The sequence below is a fragment of the Canis lupus genome, chromosome 9 (assembly GCF_011100685.1).
Source record: "Canis lupus familiaris isolate Mischka breed German Shepherd chromosome 9, alternate assembly UU_Cfam_GSD_1.0, whole genome shotgun sequence".
Taxonomy (NCBI): Eukaryota; Metazoa; Chordata; class Mammalia; order Carnivora; family Canidae; genus Canis; species Canis lupus.
The window spans coordinates 43,605,069-43,621,157 of NC_049230.1; the positions used below are offsets into that span (position 1 = coordinate 43,605,069).

The following is a 16,089-nucleotide window of genomic DNA, read 5'->3' on the forward strand; positions in this document are numbered from 1 at the left end:
CCTCCTTGCTGCACGGATGCGTGCACTCTCTCTCTCTCTCTCTCTCCTAGACGCTAAACCGCTCTCTCTCTCTCTCTCTCCTCTCTCTCTGTCTCTCTCTCTCCTCTCTCTCTCTCTCTCTCTTTCACAAATAAATAAGTCTTTTAAAAAAAAATAGAATACAGGCAGCCTAGCTCTACAGTCTATGTTCTTAACCACTACACTATATTGGGTATGCTCCTCGTAATATACTCTTAAAAAATTCAAAGGATGACTTTGAACCCTCTTCAAATATAAAAGTAGGAAACAAGAAAGAAAGGAAAGAGGGAAGGACAGTAACCTCTCGAGATAGATTTGATAGCTTTTAAGCTTTTTGCATAAAGCAGTGTTAGTGAATAGTAAATGAACAGCATTTGTGCTAATTGTTGATTTACTACAATAAATATTATGAAACTCTCATACTTACTATGTAGCCATTATTGAATCAGAGAATTACATCTATTTCCTGGTTATTCTGTTTCTTAGGATTTTTTTTCCTGGCATCATACAACAGTATTATTCCTTTGTCTTTTGTGTTATGGATTAGGAGTTAAATAAAAGGCAGACTCAAAAGGACTTAGAACATGCCATGCTACTGCGACAGCATGAATCCATGCAAGAACTGGAGTTCCGTCACCTCAATACAATTCAGAAGATGCGCTGTGAGTTGATCAGATTACAGCATCAAACTGAGCTGACAAACCAGCTGGAATATAACAAGCGAAGAGAACGAGAACTAAGGCGAAAGCATGTCATGGAGGTTCGACAACAGCCTAAGAGTCTGAAGGTACCTTTAACCTAAAGTTCTTGATAAAAAGGAAGAGATAAAAGGCATTCATGTAAACAGTAAAGGTCTAAGACAGAGGTCTGACATAAAATGAATAGACTTTTTTCTTTTCATTTTAAGAATATTTGGTTAGTTTTAATGTGGAGTGTCCATAGCTGTAGACTTTTTGCTTATGTATTTCTCATTAGGAAAACTTTTAACTGTGGGATGTGCCATAAATAAGAATCAGAATTCTTATTTTAAATGTACCCAAATGTCCAATGCCGTTATTACAGTTAACACGTCAACATGCTAACCTGTAGTCTTCTCTCTGCTGTTCCAAGTAATATGATTTCAGAATCTTATTTACTCTAAATATGATTTATTTCCAGAAAAGATACTGCATTTTTAATCAGCACAGAAGCCAGTGAATAAAAAATGCCTCTTTATTCCCTCTCCCTTCATTGTCTATACTTACATATTAAAAGAAATGAAGGAATTATCACAGTGTTATCCCAGTCCACTTGCTTTCTTTCTTTGCTTGGTAGTGTAGGTACTGTAGCATAGGTAGTTGGGAGATATATATACTTTTTTTTTTCATTAGCACATCAGAGTAGAGCAAGCTGTTATATAGCCTTCCCTCACAAAAAGAAGTAAAGACAAGTATTGGTGATATATAATACCAAAGGACTTTATATTTTATACTTACTTTGAATACAGGAATTCATTTACATAGTATGAAATTTGAAAGATACCAAAGTGTATTCTGAAGATTTCCCTCTTCCCTTGTCTCTCTAGCCAGTTGGTCTAGCCCAGAGTCAACCAGAGCAATTCCAGGAGGTTTTCAAATTTTATAACTTGTAACAAATATTTGAAGGAATACAATCACATTAATCTTAGTGATTAACAGCAAAACCATCCACTGCATAGGCTGTAGTTTGGTACCTCAATTAATTTGTTTATGTCTGCAAACTTTAAACATTTATTTACATCCAGTAAGGCCCATATCCCACAGTATTTCCTTTTTAAACTTTACGGCTTTTGGGCAGCCCTGGTGGCGCAGCGGTTTAGCGCCACCTTCAGCCCAGGGTGTGATCCTGGAGACCCGGGATCGAGTCCCACATCAGGCTCCCTGCATGGAGCCTGCTTCTTCCTTGGCCTGTATCTCTCCCTCTCTGCCTCTCTCCCTCTCTCGCTCATGAATCAATAAATTAAAAAAAAAAAAAAAAAAAAAAAAAAAAACTAAATGTTAAATAAATAAATAAACAAACAAACTTTACGGCTTTTATTTGATAATTTAACCATAAAACTGTTCTTTGGGCAGCCCCGGTGGCCCAGCGGTTTAGTGCTGCCTTCGGCCCAGGGTGTGATCCTGGAGACCCAGGATTGAGTCCCACGTCGGGCTCCCTGCATGGAGCCTGCTTCTCCCTCTGCCTGTGTCTCTGCCTCTCTCTCTCTCTCTCTCTCTTTCTGTGTCTCTCATGAATAAATAAACAAAATCTTTAAAAAAAAAAAAAGTAGGGCAGTCCCGGTGGCCCAGCGGTTTAGCACCGCCTTCAGCCCAGGGCATGATCGTAGAGACTCGGGACCGAGTCCCACGTCAGGCTCCCTTCATGGAGCTTGCTTCTCCCTCTGCCTATGTCTCTGCCTCTCTCTCTGTGTGTGTCTCTCATGAGTAAATAAATAAAATCTTTAAAAAATAAAAATAAAATAAAATAAAATAGTTCTTTGTCTTTAACTGTCCTGAACTGAAGTGAAATTCATTAACAGGGGTAATCTGTGTTAAAATCTAGAATCTATACTGTATCCAATTGTAACTCTGATTCCCATGCAACTCCATTCTAAGACTATCTTGAATGAAATATAGAAGGAAAATTAAGATGGTTTACCCTTTACTTGTGAACTGGGGTAAAATTTTACTTTGTTATGTCTTCAAAATAATTAGCATCATTTAGATTAGCTTATGTTGACTCCCCATGTAACTTTTAGTCATTGCTTAGAAAAATTGGAATTATAATGATTTTTCAGATTTATTTTGTCTTTGTAATGAAGAAAATATATACTCTTATGGATACAGAACAATTTCCCACCAAAAGATTTTTTAAACAACATGTCTGTAAGATTAATTATTGTTATAAAGTCAACAGTACCCAGAAGTAAACCAAACTGAAAGCTTGTTAGTTTTCTATAGTCATACCATAAATCTAGTATGATTGTATTTCTCTAAGACTTGAAATAGGTGGTTGTTTGATGTTTAAGCCTTCCTTTCTGTTTCCTCTTGTTGGAACCTTTTTGGTTTGAAAGCTTGTAAGCACTGTATTTAATTTATGCAGATACTATACAAAAAGTGAGCAGAGCAATAATATTTCACAATCATACTCAGACTTTAAATGATTTAGAATGCCTCCTTTGATGACCAGTGATCTCAAGATTTTCCATAAAGGAAATTGTTCTGTTACTTTTGTAGGGAAGAAAATCATGATGTTCCTCTGAATTATGTATATCCGTCTCCTTGCTTAAAGAAAATAGTCTATATTTTAACTCCCAAGTCATCCCATTTTTATTTGCTTAAGTCTTAATAGTTGTGTCTTCCAACTTCCTTCAAGACTTTAATGGGGAGTAGGGGGACTTTAGTTTGAGCACTTATGTTAGTGTGTCATTTCTGTAGAATGAGTTGGGTAAATACGTATTGTCTAAATACGTTTCTTCATCTGCTATCCAGATAATAGTGTTAAATGAGTATAAGTGAAGAGAAACAACTGTAACTTTGTTTTTGTTTTCACTTGGGTTAACTATTGAGGGATATAGTTTATTCTTAGGTATAAGTGTTAACTCTTGTTGAAAAAAAATTTTCAAGTTCTTTTTTCTCTTTAGGCTAATGATATGGAATGATTACAGTTTTCTTGGTAGCATATTTTAAAAATAAGAACTTTTTTTTTTTTAGATTTTATTTATTTATTCATGATAGACATAGGGAGAGAGAGAGAGAGAAGCAGAGACACAGCCAGAGGGAGAAGCAGGCTCCATGCCAGGAGCATGAGGCGGGACTCCATCCCGCGACTCCAGGATCGCGCCCCGGGCCAAAGGCAGGCGCCAAACCACTGAGCCACCCAGCGATACCCAAAATAAGAACTTTTTAAAAGAGTGAATGTTATACAGAGACAGGAGAGAATGTCTAAATTTCATTGTTTCATTCCTAGCTAACTTTTGTTAAAGTTAAAGTTAAAGGAAGAATTTTGTTAACCAAGGACAGTATTTAAGTGTAGTGCTACAAAGCATAATTAAACCCAGAGTTTCTCTTTCTAGTTGGACAATTCTTGACCCTTCACAGAATAAAGTATTATGACTATGATCTAGTGCCTCAGTTGGTATGAAATATGGAAAAGTCTATTTGATGTTGTAGTATTACAAGGGGTGGTGAATAATAACTAGTTCCTTGACAAGTGTTTTACTTTGGTAATATGTACATATGTTGCATACTGAAGCAACTAATCAATATCTGGCAGTATTTACATTAAGGTAAAATAATTTCAAGTGTAGGTTCTGCCTTAGTGGAGTAAATAAATATATTCTCACTTACAGACTCAATATACTTTCTAGAATTATATCTCATCTTATCAAATTGTGCTAAAACCTGAGTTCATAGAATAACCTGTGATTAACAAAAATTAAAGCCAAAACTGTCTCTGGGCTCAATTATTTTATCTCAGAAATATTTATGTAGGGCAGCCCGGGTGGCTCAGTGGTTTAGCGCTGCCTTCGGCCCAGGGCGTGATCCTGGAGACCAGGGATCGAGTTCCACATCTGGCTCCCTGCATGGAGCCTGCTTCTCCCTCTGCCTGTGTCCCTGCCTCTGTGTGTGTGTGTGTGTGTGTCTCATGAATAAATAAATAAAACCTTTAAAAAATATATTTATGTAGCTTATCACTCCCAAGGAAGTTGTCCTCTCCCTTGCCCCATAACTTTTGTTTGACCTTTAAAAGATGAGTTAACCTGACTGACTTTCAGGTTTTTGCTTATGGTATTAAAGCATAAACCATTACTAAGTGTGTTTCTACCTAGTTTCAGGTAAAAAGGAAAATTAACTATAAATAACAATATTAGTCAGTTACTAATGCCCTGCTTTTGTGGGATCTGTTATACAGTATGTAGTTAGAGTTAAGATTATTATTAAAAGAAATTGAAGCAAAGTGTCTCAGATATTGTCTGGCTACTAAATGCATGAGAAGAAATTTAATTTTCTGTCATCAATATACATGGTAAAGCTAATTTTAATATTTACTTAGGTCACTAAATTTCTAACAAAATAATAACTATTGCTTTAAGTCCTGTGATAAGTGAGATTATTGATATTTTAATTTTTTTAATTAGAGCTTTTGTTTAAAAAATGCATAGAATCTAGTGGTGTGACCCAATAGCCAAGTGCAAAAGTAACTGCAACCTTATGATCTGACCTTTTTGTTTTTCTTCTCCTGTTTTCCTGGTAGCATTTGTTTTAATGTAAGCCTAAGGTATACCAAATGCCATATATTAAAAATTACATGCATCTATTTTTTTCTTCCTAGTCTAAAGAACTCCAAATAAAAAAGCAGTTTCAGGACACCTGCAAAATTCAAACCAGACAGTATAAAGCATTAAGAAATCACCTATTGGAGACGACACCAAAGAGTGAGCACAAGGCTGTTCTGAAACGACTCAAGGAGGAGCAGACCCGGAAGTTAGCCATCTTGGCTGAGCAGTATGACCACAGCATTAATGAAATGCTCTCCACACAAGCTGTGAGTTTGTTTTATTTAGGCAAAATAAATTTAGTTAGTGCTCCTTTCCCTTCTACAGCAATGAAATCCCAGCAATTAAAATGCTAATTAGAAATGATAGTTCTGGGCAGCCTGGGTGGCTCAGTGATTTAGCGCTGCCTTCAGCCCAGGGCCTGATCCTGGGGACCTGGGATTGAGTCCCACGTCAGGCTCCCTGCATGGGACCTGCTTCTCCCTCTGCCTGTGTCTCTGCCTCTCTCTCTCTCTCTCTCTCTGTCTCTCATAAATAAATAAATAAAATCTTAAAAAAAAGAAATGCTAGTTCTCCTGCAGCTTGGAAATAGTGGTGATGGTCCATAGTCTTCCTGTTCTGAGCATTGCTTAGAAGCATGCATGTGGATATAGAATTCTCATTGATACATTTAGACCTGAAGTTTTAAACAGGCTCTCTGCCAGTGCTCCTCAGGTGTTTAACACTTACCCCAATAACATGTCAAGATTGGAGCAGCAGCCTTGTTAGGTAGTAGAAAAAAGTAGTACTGTATTTAGAATTCAGATGGTCACATTTAATTACAAATATGAAATATTTTTAAAGGGACGCCTGAGTGGCTCAGCGGTTGAGCGTCTACCTTGGACTCAGGGCGTGATCCCAGATTCCTTGGATGAAGTCCCACATCGGGCTCCTTGCATGGAGCCTGCTTGCTTCTCCCTCTGCCAGTGGCGGTCTCTCTTTATGTGTCTCTCATGACTGAATAAATAAAATCTTTAAATAAAAAACATGAAATACTTTTAAAGATTTATTTATTTATTTTAGGGAGAGAGTGCAGGTGGTAGGTGGGTGGAGAAAGGCAGAGAGAGGGGAAAAAAGAAGACTCCCTACTGAGTGTGGAGTCACACTTATGGCTGGATCCCATGACCCTGATACCATGACCAGAGCCAAAACCAGGAGTTGAGCATTTAATCAACTGAGCCACCCAAGGACCCCAAAATATTTTCTATATAAGTTTTGTAAACATTTTCTTAAAGAGCCAGATAGTAAATATTTTAGAGTTTGTAGGGCAGGAGGCAAAATTGAAGATACCATGTGGGTACTTATATAGCCATTTAAAAGATAACTATTTCAAATGTAAAAACCATTCTTGAGGTGCCTGGGTGGCACAGTTGTTTAAGCCTCCAACTCTTGATTTTGGCTCAGGTCGTGGTCTTGGGGTCATGAGATTGAGCCCCCTGTCGGGCTCTGAGCTCAATGAGGAGTCTGCTTTGGATTCTCTCTCCCTCTCCCTCTGCACCTCCCTCTCGTGCTCTCTCCCTCTTTCTTTAGGACAAATAAATTTAAAAAAATTTTTTTTATTTTATTATATTTTTTTAAGATTTTATTTATTTATTCATGAGAGACAGAGAAAGAGAGGCAGGCAGACACATAGGCAGAGGGAGAAGCAGGCTCCATGCAGGGAGCCCAATGCGGAACTTGATCCGGGGACTGTGGGATCACGCCCTGAGCCAAAGGCAGATGCTCAACCGCTGAGCCACCCAGGTGTCCCAATAATTTTTTTTTTAAGATTTTATTTACTTATTTGAGAGAGAGAGCACAGGCAGGGAAGGAATCGAGGGAGAGAGAGAAGCAGACTCCTCACTGAGCAGGGAGCCTGATGTGGGGCTAGATCCTGGGACTCCAGGATCATGACCCTAACCAAAGGCAAATGTTAACCAGCTGAGCCACCCAGGCTCCCCAAATAAATAAATCTTAAAAAAAACAACAACAACAACAACAACTGTTCTTAACTAGTAGAGTGTATAAAAAAGTAAAAACAAAAAAACCCAGGCAACTGCCCAGATTCGGCCAGCAGGCTGTTTGCTGGTCCCTATGCTATAGTTATTTCTATTGGAGAGAAAGTATTCAGAGTCTTATATCATCTGATCATATTCTAGATTTTTTCTTAAGAAAAATGTGGTTTTTAAGGCATCCTCCAGAGAGCTCATGATAGTTTTATCTTCCTAATGCCATCAGTGATTACTAGGCCTTCCTTTTCAGAGATGTTTACTCCGAGGCATGAGAGAGAAAGAACAATTGTGTATCCTACAAAAGAGAATAGTCTGTCTTTTCTCACCTCCTGTTTTCCGTAAGGTAAGGGATAGATAACTCACAGGATATTTTCTTTCTCTCTTTCAGCTACGTTTGGATGAAGCACAGGAAGCAGAGTGCCAGGTTTTGAAGATGCAGCTGCAGCAGGAACTGGAGCTGTTGAATGCATATCAGAGCAAAATCAAGATGCAAGCCGAGGCACAGCATGATCGAGAGCTTCGAGAACTTGAACAGAGGGTCTCTCTCCGCAGGGCACTCTTAGAACAAAAGGTATAAGTAATACGAGGAAGGTAATTGTGCTAGTGTTTGCTTTCAGCAGAAGCATTCTATAAATATTTTTTCATATTGATAGGTGGCATTAGATTGTTTTCACAATACCGTGCTTCCTTAATTCTAGTTTTGGTAGTGTTTTTCTTTTTCTTTAAAATTATTGATTCAGTAATGAACCTTATAATTATTGAGTACTAAACATCAAGGGGAAATATAAGTAGTAATTGCTAGAGGAAGGAATATGGAATTATATGAATTGGGAGAGAGTAGCTCTAGCGTGATTCTCACTTATTTTATGTACCTCACTCTAGGGAGATTGGAGAAAAACTTGGATAGTAAAGAAAAAGAATGTTAGTAATTGCCTTATTTATATTTACTTATTCTTTGTCAGATATATTAAAGAATCGAACTAGAATCCCCAAATTCATTTCATCCTTTAAGATAGTAAAATTGTGTGTGTGAGTATGAGTGTGTTTGGGGGGAAAGAATGATGGGCAGATTTTTAAGACATTAAAGAGGACACTATTTGTTGTTAGAAGCATAGTTGATCCTTGAACAATGTGGGGGTTAGGGGCTGTGACAACCTGTCCGGTTGAAATTTGCATTAACTTTTCTTCATGTATAAAAGTGACCAGAAGCCTTACAAATAACATAGTCAATTAACACATATTTTGTATGTTATATGTATTACATACTGTCTTCTTACAATATAGTAAGCTAGAGAAGAGAACATACATTTACAGTATTTTACTGTATTGGAAAAAAATCACATGTAAGGAGAAACATGTAGTTCAAACTCATGCTGTTCAAGGGTCAACTGTAGTAGAATATTCAGGATTCAAAGCTATGTTTAAGAATTCCTGAGCCAGGGATCCCTGGGTGGCACAGCGGTTTAGCGCCTGCCTTTGGCCCGGGGCGCGGTCCTGGAGACCCGGGATCGAATCCCATGTCGGGCTCCCAGTGCATGGAGCCTGCTTCTCCCTCCGCCTGTGTCTCTGCCTCTCTCTCTCTCTCTCTCTCTCTCTGTGTGTGTGTGACTATCATAAATAAATAAAAATTAAAAAAAAAAAAAAAAGAATTCCTGAGCCAAAGAAAAAAACAAACAAACAAAAAAAGAATTCCTGAGCCATGGGATCCCTGGGTGGCTCAGCGGTTTAGCGCCTGCCTTTGGCCTAGGGCATGATTCCGTCATGGAGCCTGCTTCTCCCTCCTCCTGTGTCTCTGCCTCTCTCTCTCTCTCTCTCTCTCTCTCTCATAAATAAATAAATAAATATTAAAAAAAAAAAAAAAGAATTCCTGAGCCATAGTTCCCAATAGCTGGTATTGTCTTAGGTCCAATGTAAGTGAATATTTGCCTAATAGTCTTGCCTAATGAAAGTTGTCATTGTTTCTGGATAAAAATACAGTGTCTTCTCATATTAAAAAAATTCACATAACTAAGATGTTACTATTTCCCAGGACAGCTGTCTTTTATTACTCTAGCTTCTTTGAGAGTTATTTGGCTCTAAAAATTATCTCCGTTACGTTTCTCATTCAAGGTGAGAAAGACACATAAATTTTTTTTTTAAATCTAGTTTTTCAGATTTTATAAATGTGATTCCAATTTGAACATTTAAAATTCAGTCCGAAGTTCTGTCTCTTATGCTTCAAAATTATCTAAAAGGATAATCTATAATATTTTAGAAATAATATCGGGAGAAATATTGGTACTATTAAAATGTATTTGTATTTTTAGCTCCATCTAGTGGTTCAGAATTTAAACAGTGCTAATTAGTATCTTAGTTAGGTACAGTCTTTTTTCAATATATGAACCAAAGTCTACATGTTCTACAAAGCCTGTTTAAAACTGATACCCACTGGAGAAGGTACAGTGGTACTCTCATACACTGTAAATGCATTTTGAAAAGCAATTTGGATGTATATATTGAGCTTTGAATTGTTAAGCATTTGAGACTTTTAGAATTTGGCCTAAGGAAATCCAAAATACAGGGAAAATTATGCATATAAATGGTCGTTATAACATTTTATAATGGTTTAAAATATCTAACCATTTTGGTTACTGGAGGGGAAGTGGGCAGGTCAGTGGGGGAAATGGGTTAAATGAGTGATGAGGATTAAGTGCACTTGTGATATATCCGGTGTTGTATATATATAAGTGATGAATCACTAAATTCTACACCTAAAACTAATATTACACTCTATGTTAACTAACTGGAATTTAAATAAAAGCTTGGGAAAAAAAATCACCTAACCATCTAAATAGAGATATAATTAAGTAATTATGGCTAAGCCAATGAAATCTTGCTCAGCCATTTAAATGATGGCTACAAAGACAGTATTAATATGGGGAAATGCTTATGATGTATTGAATGAAATCAAAAAGACAAATTACACTTATAGTGAATTGAAAGAATGTTAGTGGCTATTTAATACAGTAGATTTGTTCTTTTTTCTACTTTACTTTTTTAAATATTACTTTGGATAATGGAAAATACTAACGATTATTTAGTATTAAAAATAATTTAAAAAACAATAGGATGATAATCTGTAGTGCTTTGAGTTGCTGCTTGATTTTTAGGGCTAATGGTTACATTTCAAATGAAGGGCATGACTGTGAAGCAGTTTGAATCAGTTGGCAACTGCCAAATCCATGTACCTTCCCTATAAAAACTTTGAAAAGTTTTAACAGCTATTTTTCTGTACCTTGTATTTACTGGTTGTACAGAAAGGAAGCAGCCGTCTGAAAATACAGATGGAATCTGAGTGAACATTAGTTGTTTATAGATGAATAATAATTCTGTTTAAAAAAATTGTTTTCGGGGGCAGCCCAGGTGGCTCAGCGGTTTAGTGCCGCCTTCAGCCCAGGGTCTAATCCTGGAGATCCAGGCTCGAGTCCCATATCAGGCTCCCTGCATGGAGCCTGCTTCTCCCTCTGCCTGTGTCTCTGCCTCTCTCTCTCTCCCTCTCTGTGTCTCTCATGAATAAATAAATAAAATCTTTAAAAAAAATAAAAATGAAAGAAAAATGTTAAATCCCATGTGAATTTTATACATGCATGAAAAGTGGTAGTATCTCCAAAGTATAAGTGGGCTTTTTTTTTAATTATTTCATTTAGTTTTCTCTCAATATTTTACAGCATCAATAACATAGTTGGTAGTTTTTAAGTAAGAATTGGCAATTAGAACACTTTTTAGGACCTTTCTTTGTGGAACTGAAAATATTCATACAAAAATACCGAATTTGATTTCAAAGGAAATTGGCTGGAAGATCCTCTCAAAAGTCTTAATTACAGTAACTCTTATCAACCCAGTGAAGCCACTTTTCTAATTTACAAAAACTAAGTCACAGGTTTTATGTTTGTTTATTTATAATTTTAATTTTTTAAAGTCACAGGTTTTAAAAGAAATAGGAATTAATGTAGCCCATCATAAATCTTAGTTTCATTTTTATATTATTGAAAAATGTTCTGAGTTTCTTAAATGACAATACTAATCAGCAAACAAAACTGAATGCATACTACATAAAAGGTTGATAAGCATTAGTGTTTAATATTTTTGTCACGAATTTCCTTCAGACAATATGCAAGACATTCAGATCAGTTATATACTCAGCACATTCCCATCATTAATTAGATCCCTTGAATTAAATGCTTTTAGTAAGTGGATTTTTTTAAGTTTTACATTAAAAATAGTTAAAAGATAAATTTGAAGTTCTTTGAATCCCTAGAGATACGTAAATTCTTTTTATATGGATTTATAGGATTTTATATGTAATTATTAAAAGTGAACATTTATTTTATTAAATACACAATCATTTTTCTTAAAACTTGATAAGTTTAAGGGGCACTTGGCTGGCTTAGTCATGAGAACATGTACCTCTTGATCACAGGGTTGTGAGTTTGAGCTCCATATTGGGTATTGAGATTACTTAAAAAATAAAAATCTTTACAGAAAAAAAAGCTTGACAAGTTTAGAAAAGCATAAATAGAAATTAAAATGTCTGTAGTCAGGGGAGCCCCGGTGGTGCAGCAGTTTAGCACCACCTGCAGCCCAGGGCCTGGTCCTGGAGACCTGGGATCGAGTCCTACATCAGGCTCCTGCATGGAGCCTGCTTCTCCCTCCTCCTGTGTCTCTGCCTCTCTCTCTCTCTCTATGTCTATCATAAATAAATAAATAAATAAATAAATAAATAAATAAATAAATAAATCTTTTTAAAAAAAATGTCTGTAGTCCCACCACTCAGAAATCACCACAGTTTGGGATCCCTGGTGGCGCAGCGGTTTGGCGCCTGCCTTTGGCTCAGGGCACGATCCTGGAGACTCAGGATCGAATCCCACGTCGGGCTCCCGATGCATGGAGCCTGCTTCTCCCTCTGCCTGTATCTCTGCCTCTCTCTCCCTCTCTCTGTGTGACTATCATAAATAAATAAAAATTAAAAAAAAAAAAAAAAGGAGCCTTGGGGACTCCTTTAAAAAAAAAAAAAAAAGAAATCACCACAGTTAGCAATTTTGATGTCTTTCCCTCAAAAGCACTCTTGTCTAATCTTAAGTTCTTCAGCCTTCACATAAAACGCTCACTCTAAAACTTTGTAACACTTTAGTACCTAGAAAATTCAATAATTTCTTTTTTTTTAAAGATTTTATTTATTCATGAGAGACAGAGGTGGGGGGCAGAGACACAGGCAGAGAAGGAGAACCAGGTTCCATACAGGGAGCTCAGTGTGGGACTCGATCCCAGATCCCATGAGCACACCCTGAACCAAAGGCAGACTCTCAACCACTGAGCCATCCAGGCACCCCCTTTCAATAATTTTCAAACTCTCCTTACTGGAATCTGTTCTGGCCAAAATACTTATCATTTTCCCATGTCTTTGCACATGTTCCCTTGGCTGAAAATATTTTTTCCTTCCCTTTCTCTTCCTGGTAAACTTGTATTCTTCCTTCACAATCCAGTCTCTGCCACCTCCTCTGGGAATACTTTATTTACACTTATCTTTCTCCTTTATAGAGTCAATCACTCCATCTCTTTTTATTTCTGCTATACCTTGTTAATCTGTTATTATGTCTTACCACATTCTATTAGGACTTTTTATTTGCATGTGTCTCCTCTGCGAAACTTCATATTTTTTTTAAAAAATTGGAACTTCTGAAAACTTGATACATAAAAACTAAACTCATTTGTTGAGTTCGATTTCTGCAGAGAGCAATAAGTATTGGTTTAAATCCTCAACAACCTTGATAACTGATTTAATGCTCCTTTTTAAATTATTTCTTATTTTTAAAAAACTTTTTATCATGGAAGTTTTTTTAAGATTTTATTTATTCATGAGAGACCCAGAGAGAGAGAGAGGTAGAGGGAGAAGAAGGCTCCCCATAGGGAGCCTCATGTGGGACTCAATCCCAGGACCCTGGAATCAGACCCAAGCCAAAGGAAGACACTCAACCACTGAGCCACCCAGGTGCCCCGATCATGGAAATTTTCAAACGTATACAGAAGTAGGAGGCATTAGTACAGTGCAACCCCCAAGTACTTAACCACCCAGCTTCAATAGTTACCAATATTTTGCTAAATTTTTCTTATCTATCCCCCTGCTCCACATATACAATTTTGTGGTAGAGGCAGGAGGTGAGGAAGAAATTTCAGCATACCACCATTTGATTCCAAAAATGTCTTAAGTTGGTTTATTTGGATTGGTTAAGTCCAGATATTACATTTTAGCTAATTATCTTTTAAGTTTTTTAGTCTATAACTGATCCCTGTCCACCTTTTTTTTTTTTTTTTAATTGAGGATTGGATCATTTGTTCCGTAGGAATTCTCACTTACGGATTTGGCTTATTTCATCTTCATAGTGTCATTTAATGTAGTCCTCTCTTCTTTATTTCATATTTCCTGTAAACTGGTAATTAGGTCTAGAGGCGTGATTATATTTAGATTAAACTTTTTCTTTTCTTTAAAAAATTTTGCAGGGAATTGTCATAAGGGTTATAGTGTACTTCCTGTTGCATCACATCAAGAGATACATAATGTCTAACTATGCCACCTTTAAGTGATTTTTTTTTTTAAGATTTTATTTATTTATTCATGAGAGACACACACACACAGAGAGAGGTAGAGACACAGGCAGAGGGAGAAACAGGCTCCATGCAGGGAGCCCGACATGGGACTCCATCCCAGATCGCCAGGATCAGGCCCTGGGCTGAAGGCGGCGCTAAACCGCTGAGCCACTGGGGCTGCCCTTTAAGTGATATTAATATTGATCAGGGTGTTCAGGTTTTGTCAGTATGATCATTCATAAAATCCTCCAACTTGTGGATGCCTGGGTGGCTCAGTGGCTCCTTGCAGGGAGCCTGCTTCTCCCTCTGCCTATGTCTCTGCCTCTCTCTTGTCTCTCATGAATAAATAAATAAAATCTTTTTTTAAAAAATCCCCAACTTTTTTCATAGTCTTGACTTTATGTATTTTTAATATTTAAAAAATTGTATATACAATCAGCTGTATTTATTTGTAATACTTTCAGTTTTCCAGAACTGATTATCATGGCTATTCAACTATGAATTTTTAGCTATATAAAATCTCCTAACTTTTCAATGAAAACTTTTTAGTTTTTTTGTTTGCTTTCACTTAAAGTTTTGGTCTATCTGGAATGTAGTGTAGGATGGAATTCTATTCCCATTTCCTTCCAGATATTGGCCAAATGTGCTTGTGCTGTTTGTTTCTCCCATTAAACTAATTACTGCTTTTGTCTTGCTGCCTACAAAGAGGTGTCTGGGTGGCTCAGTCCATTGTCTCCCTTCGGTTCAGGTCATTATTTCAAAGTCCTGGGATTGAGCCCCACATCAGCCTCCCTGGTCAGCAGGGATTCTTCTCTGTCTCCCCCTGCCTGCCACTCCCCTACTAATTTTCTTTCTCTCTCAAATAAACAAGTCAAATCATAAATAAATGCAAGCCTACAAACTGAGATCTTCATTCTGTTTCACTAAGTATTTTGCACCAGTACCGTATTTATTTTAAGATTGATTTATTTCTGAGAGAGAGAAAGAGAGCAAGCACAAGCAGTAGGAGCAGAGGGAGAAAGAATCCCAAGCAGACTCTGCACTGAGTGCAGAGCCCAGTGTGGGACTGGATCTTATGACCCTAAGACCACAACCTGAGCCAAAGCCAAGAGTCAGATGCTCAACCGACTGAGCCACCCAGGTGTCCTTTATATTTATTTTATTAGAGTGACATTATGGGATATCTGATAAGGCTAGTTTCCCCCTACACCTTTTCTTTCTCATTTAACTTTAATGGATTAGTAGGTATTGATCATAATTGCCTTGATTTATTATTTCAATAGAAGTACTACCTTTGTTTTCTGTTTTTTTTTAAGTAGGCTCCATGCCCAATAAGGGGCTTGAACTCAAGACCCTGAGATCAGGAGTCATGTGATGAACCGACTGAGCCAGCCAGGTGCTTTTAAGAACTTGATTTTAGGGGTGTCAGGTTGGGTCAGTCAGTACAGCATGTGACTCTTTTTTTTTTTTTTTTTTAAGATTTTATTTATTTATTCATGAGATACACAGAAAGAGAGAGAGAGAGGCAGAGACACAGTCAGAGGGAGAAGCAGGCTCCATGCAGGAAGCCTGATGTGGAACTCGATCCCGGGACTCCAGGATCACATCCTGGTCTGAAGGCAGGTGCTGAACCGCTGAGCCACCCAGGGATCCCCCTACAACATGTGACTCTTAATCTCAGGTTCACAAGTTCAAGCCCCATGTTGGACATGGAGCCTATTTTAAAAACAACAACAACAACAACAACAACAACTTGATTTTAAACTGAAACTAGGGATCCCTGGGTGGCGCAGCGGGATCGAATCCCACATCGGCCTCCCAGTGCTTAGAGCCTGCTTCTCCCTCTGCCTGTGTCTCTGCCTCTCTCTGTCTCTCCGTGTGACTATCATGAATAAATAAATTTAAAAAAATAAAAAATAAAAAAAAAACTGAAACTAATGTAACCCCAACTATCTGCAAATGAAAAATAATATTTTTCATATTTATTTTTCATATTTATTTATTAAATAACAAACAAACATCTTTAATTTTTAAAAAGAACTTGATCTTAGGATGCCTGGGTGGCTCAGCAGTTTAGCGCCTGCCTTTGACCCGGGGTGTGATCCTGGAATCCCAGGATCAAGTCCCATATCGGGCTTCCTG

At 37.3% G+C, this 16,089-nt stretch overlaps 1 protein-coding gene across 3 annotated transcripts in view; it reads left to right on the plus strand.

The window, feature by feature from the left end:
• TAOK1 (TAO kinase 1) overlaps positions 1-16,089 on the plus strand; it is a 158,350-nt gene that overhangs the window by 131,992 nt on the left and 10,269 nt on the right. For all 3 annotated transcript variants that reach the window (XM_038548342.1, XM_038548341.1, XM_038548343.1), the window contains 3 exons: positions 566-805; positions 5,350-5,562; positions 7,712-7,894. In XM_038548342.1, the coding sequence (XP_038404270.1) occupies positions 566-805; positions 5,350-5,562; positions 7,712-7,894 (636 nt within the window). The remainder of the gene's footprint in view (positions 1-565; positions 806-5,349; positions 5,563-7,711; positions 7,895-16,089) is intronic.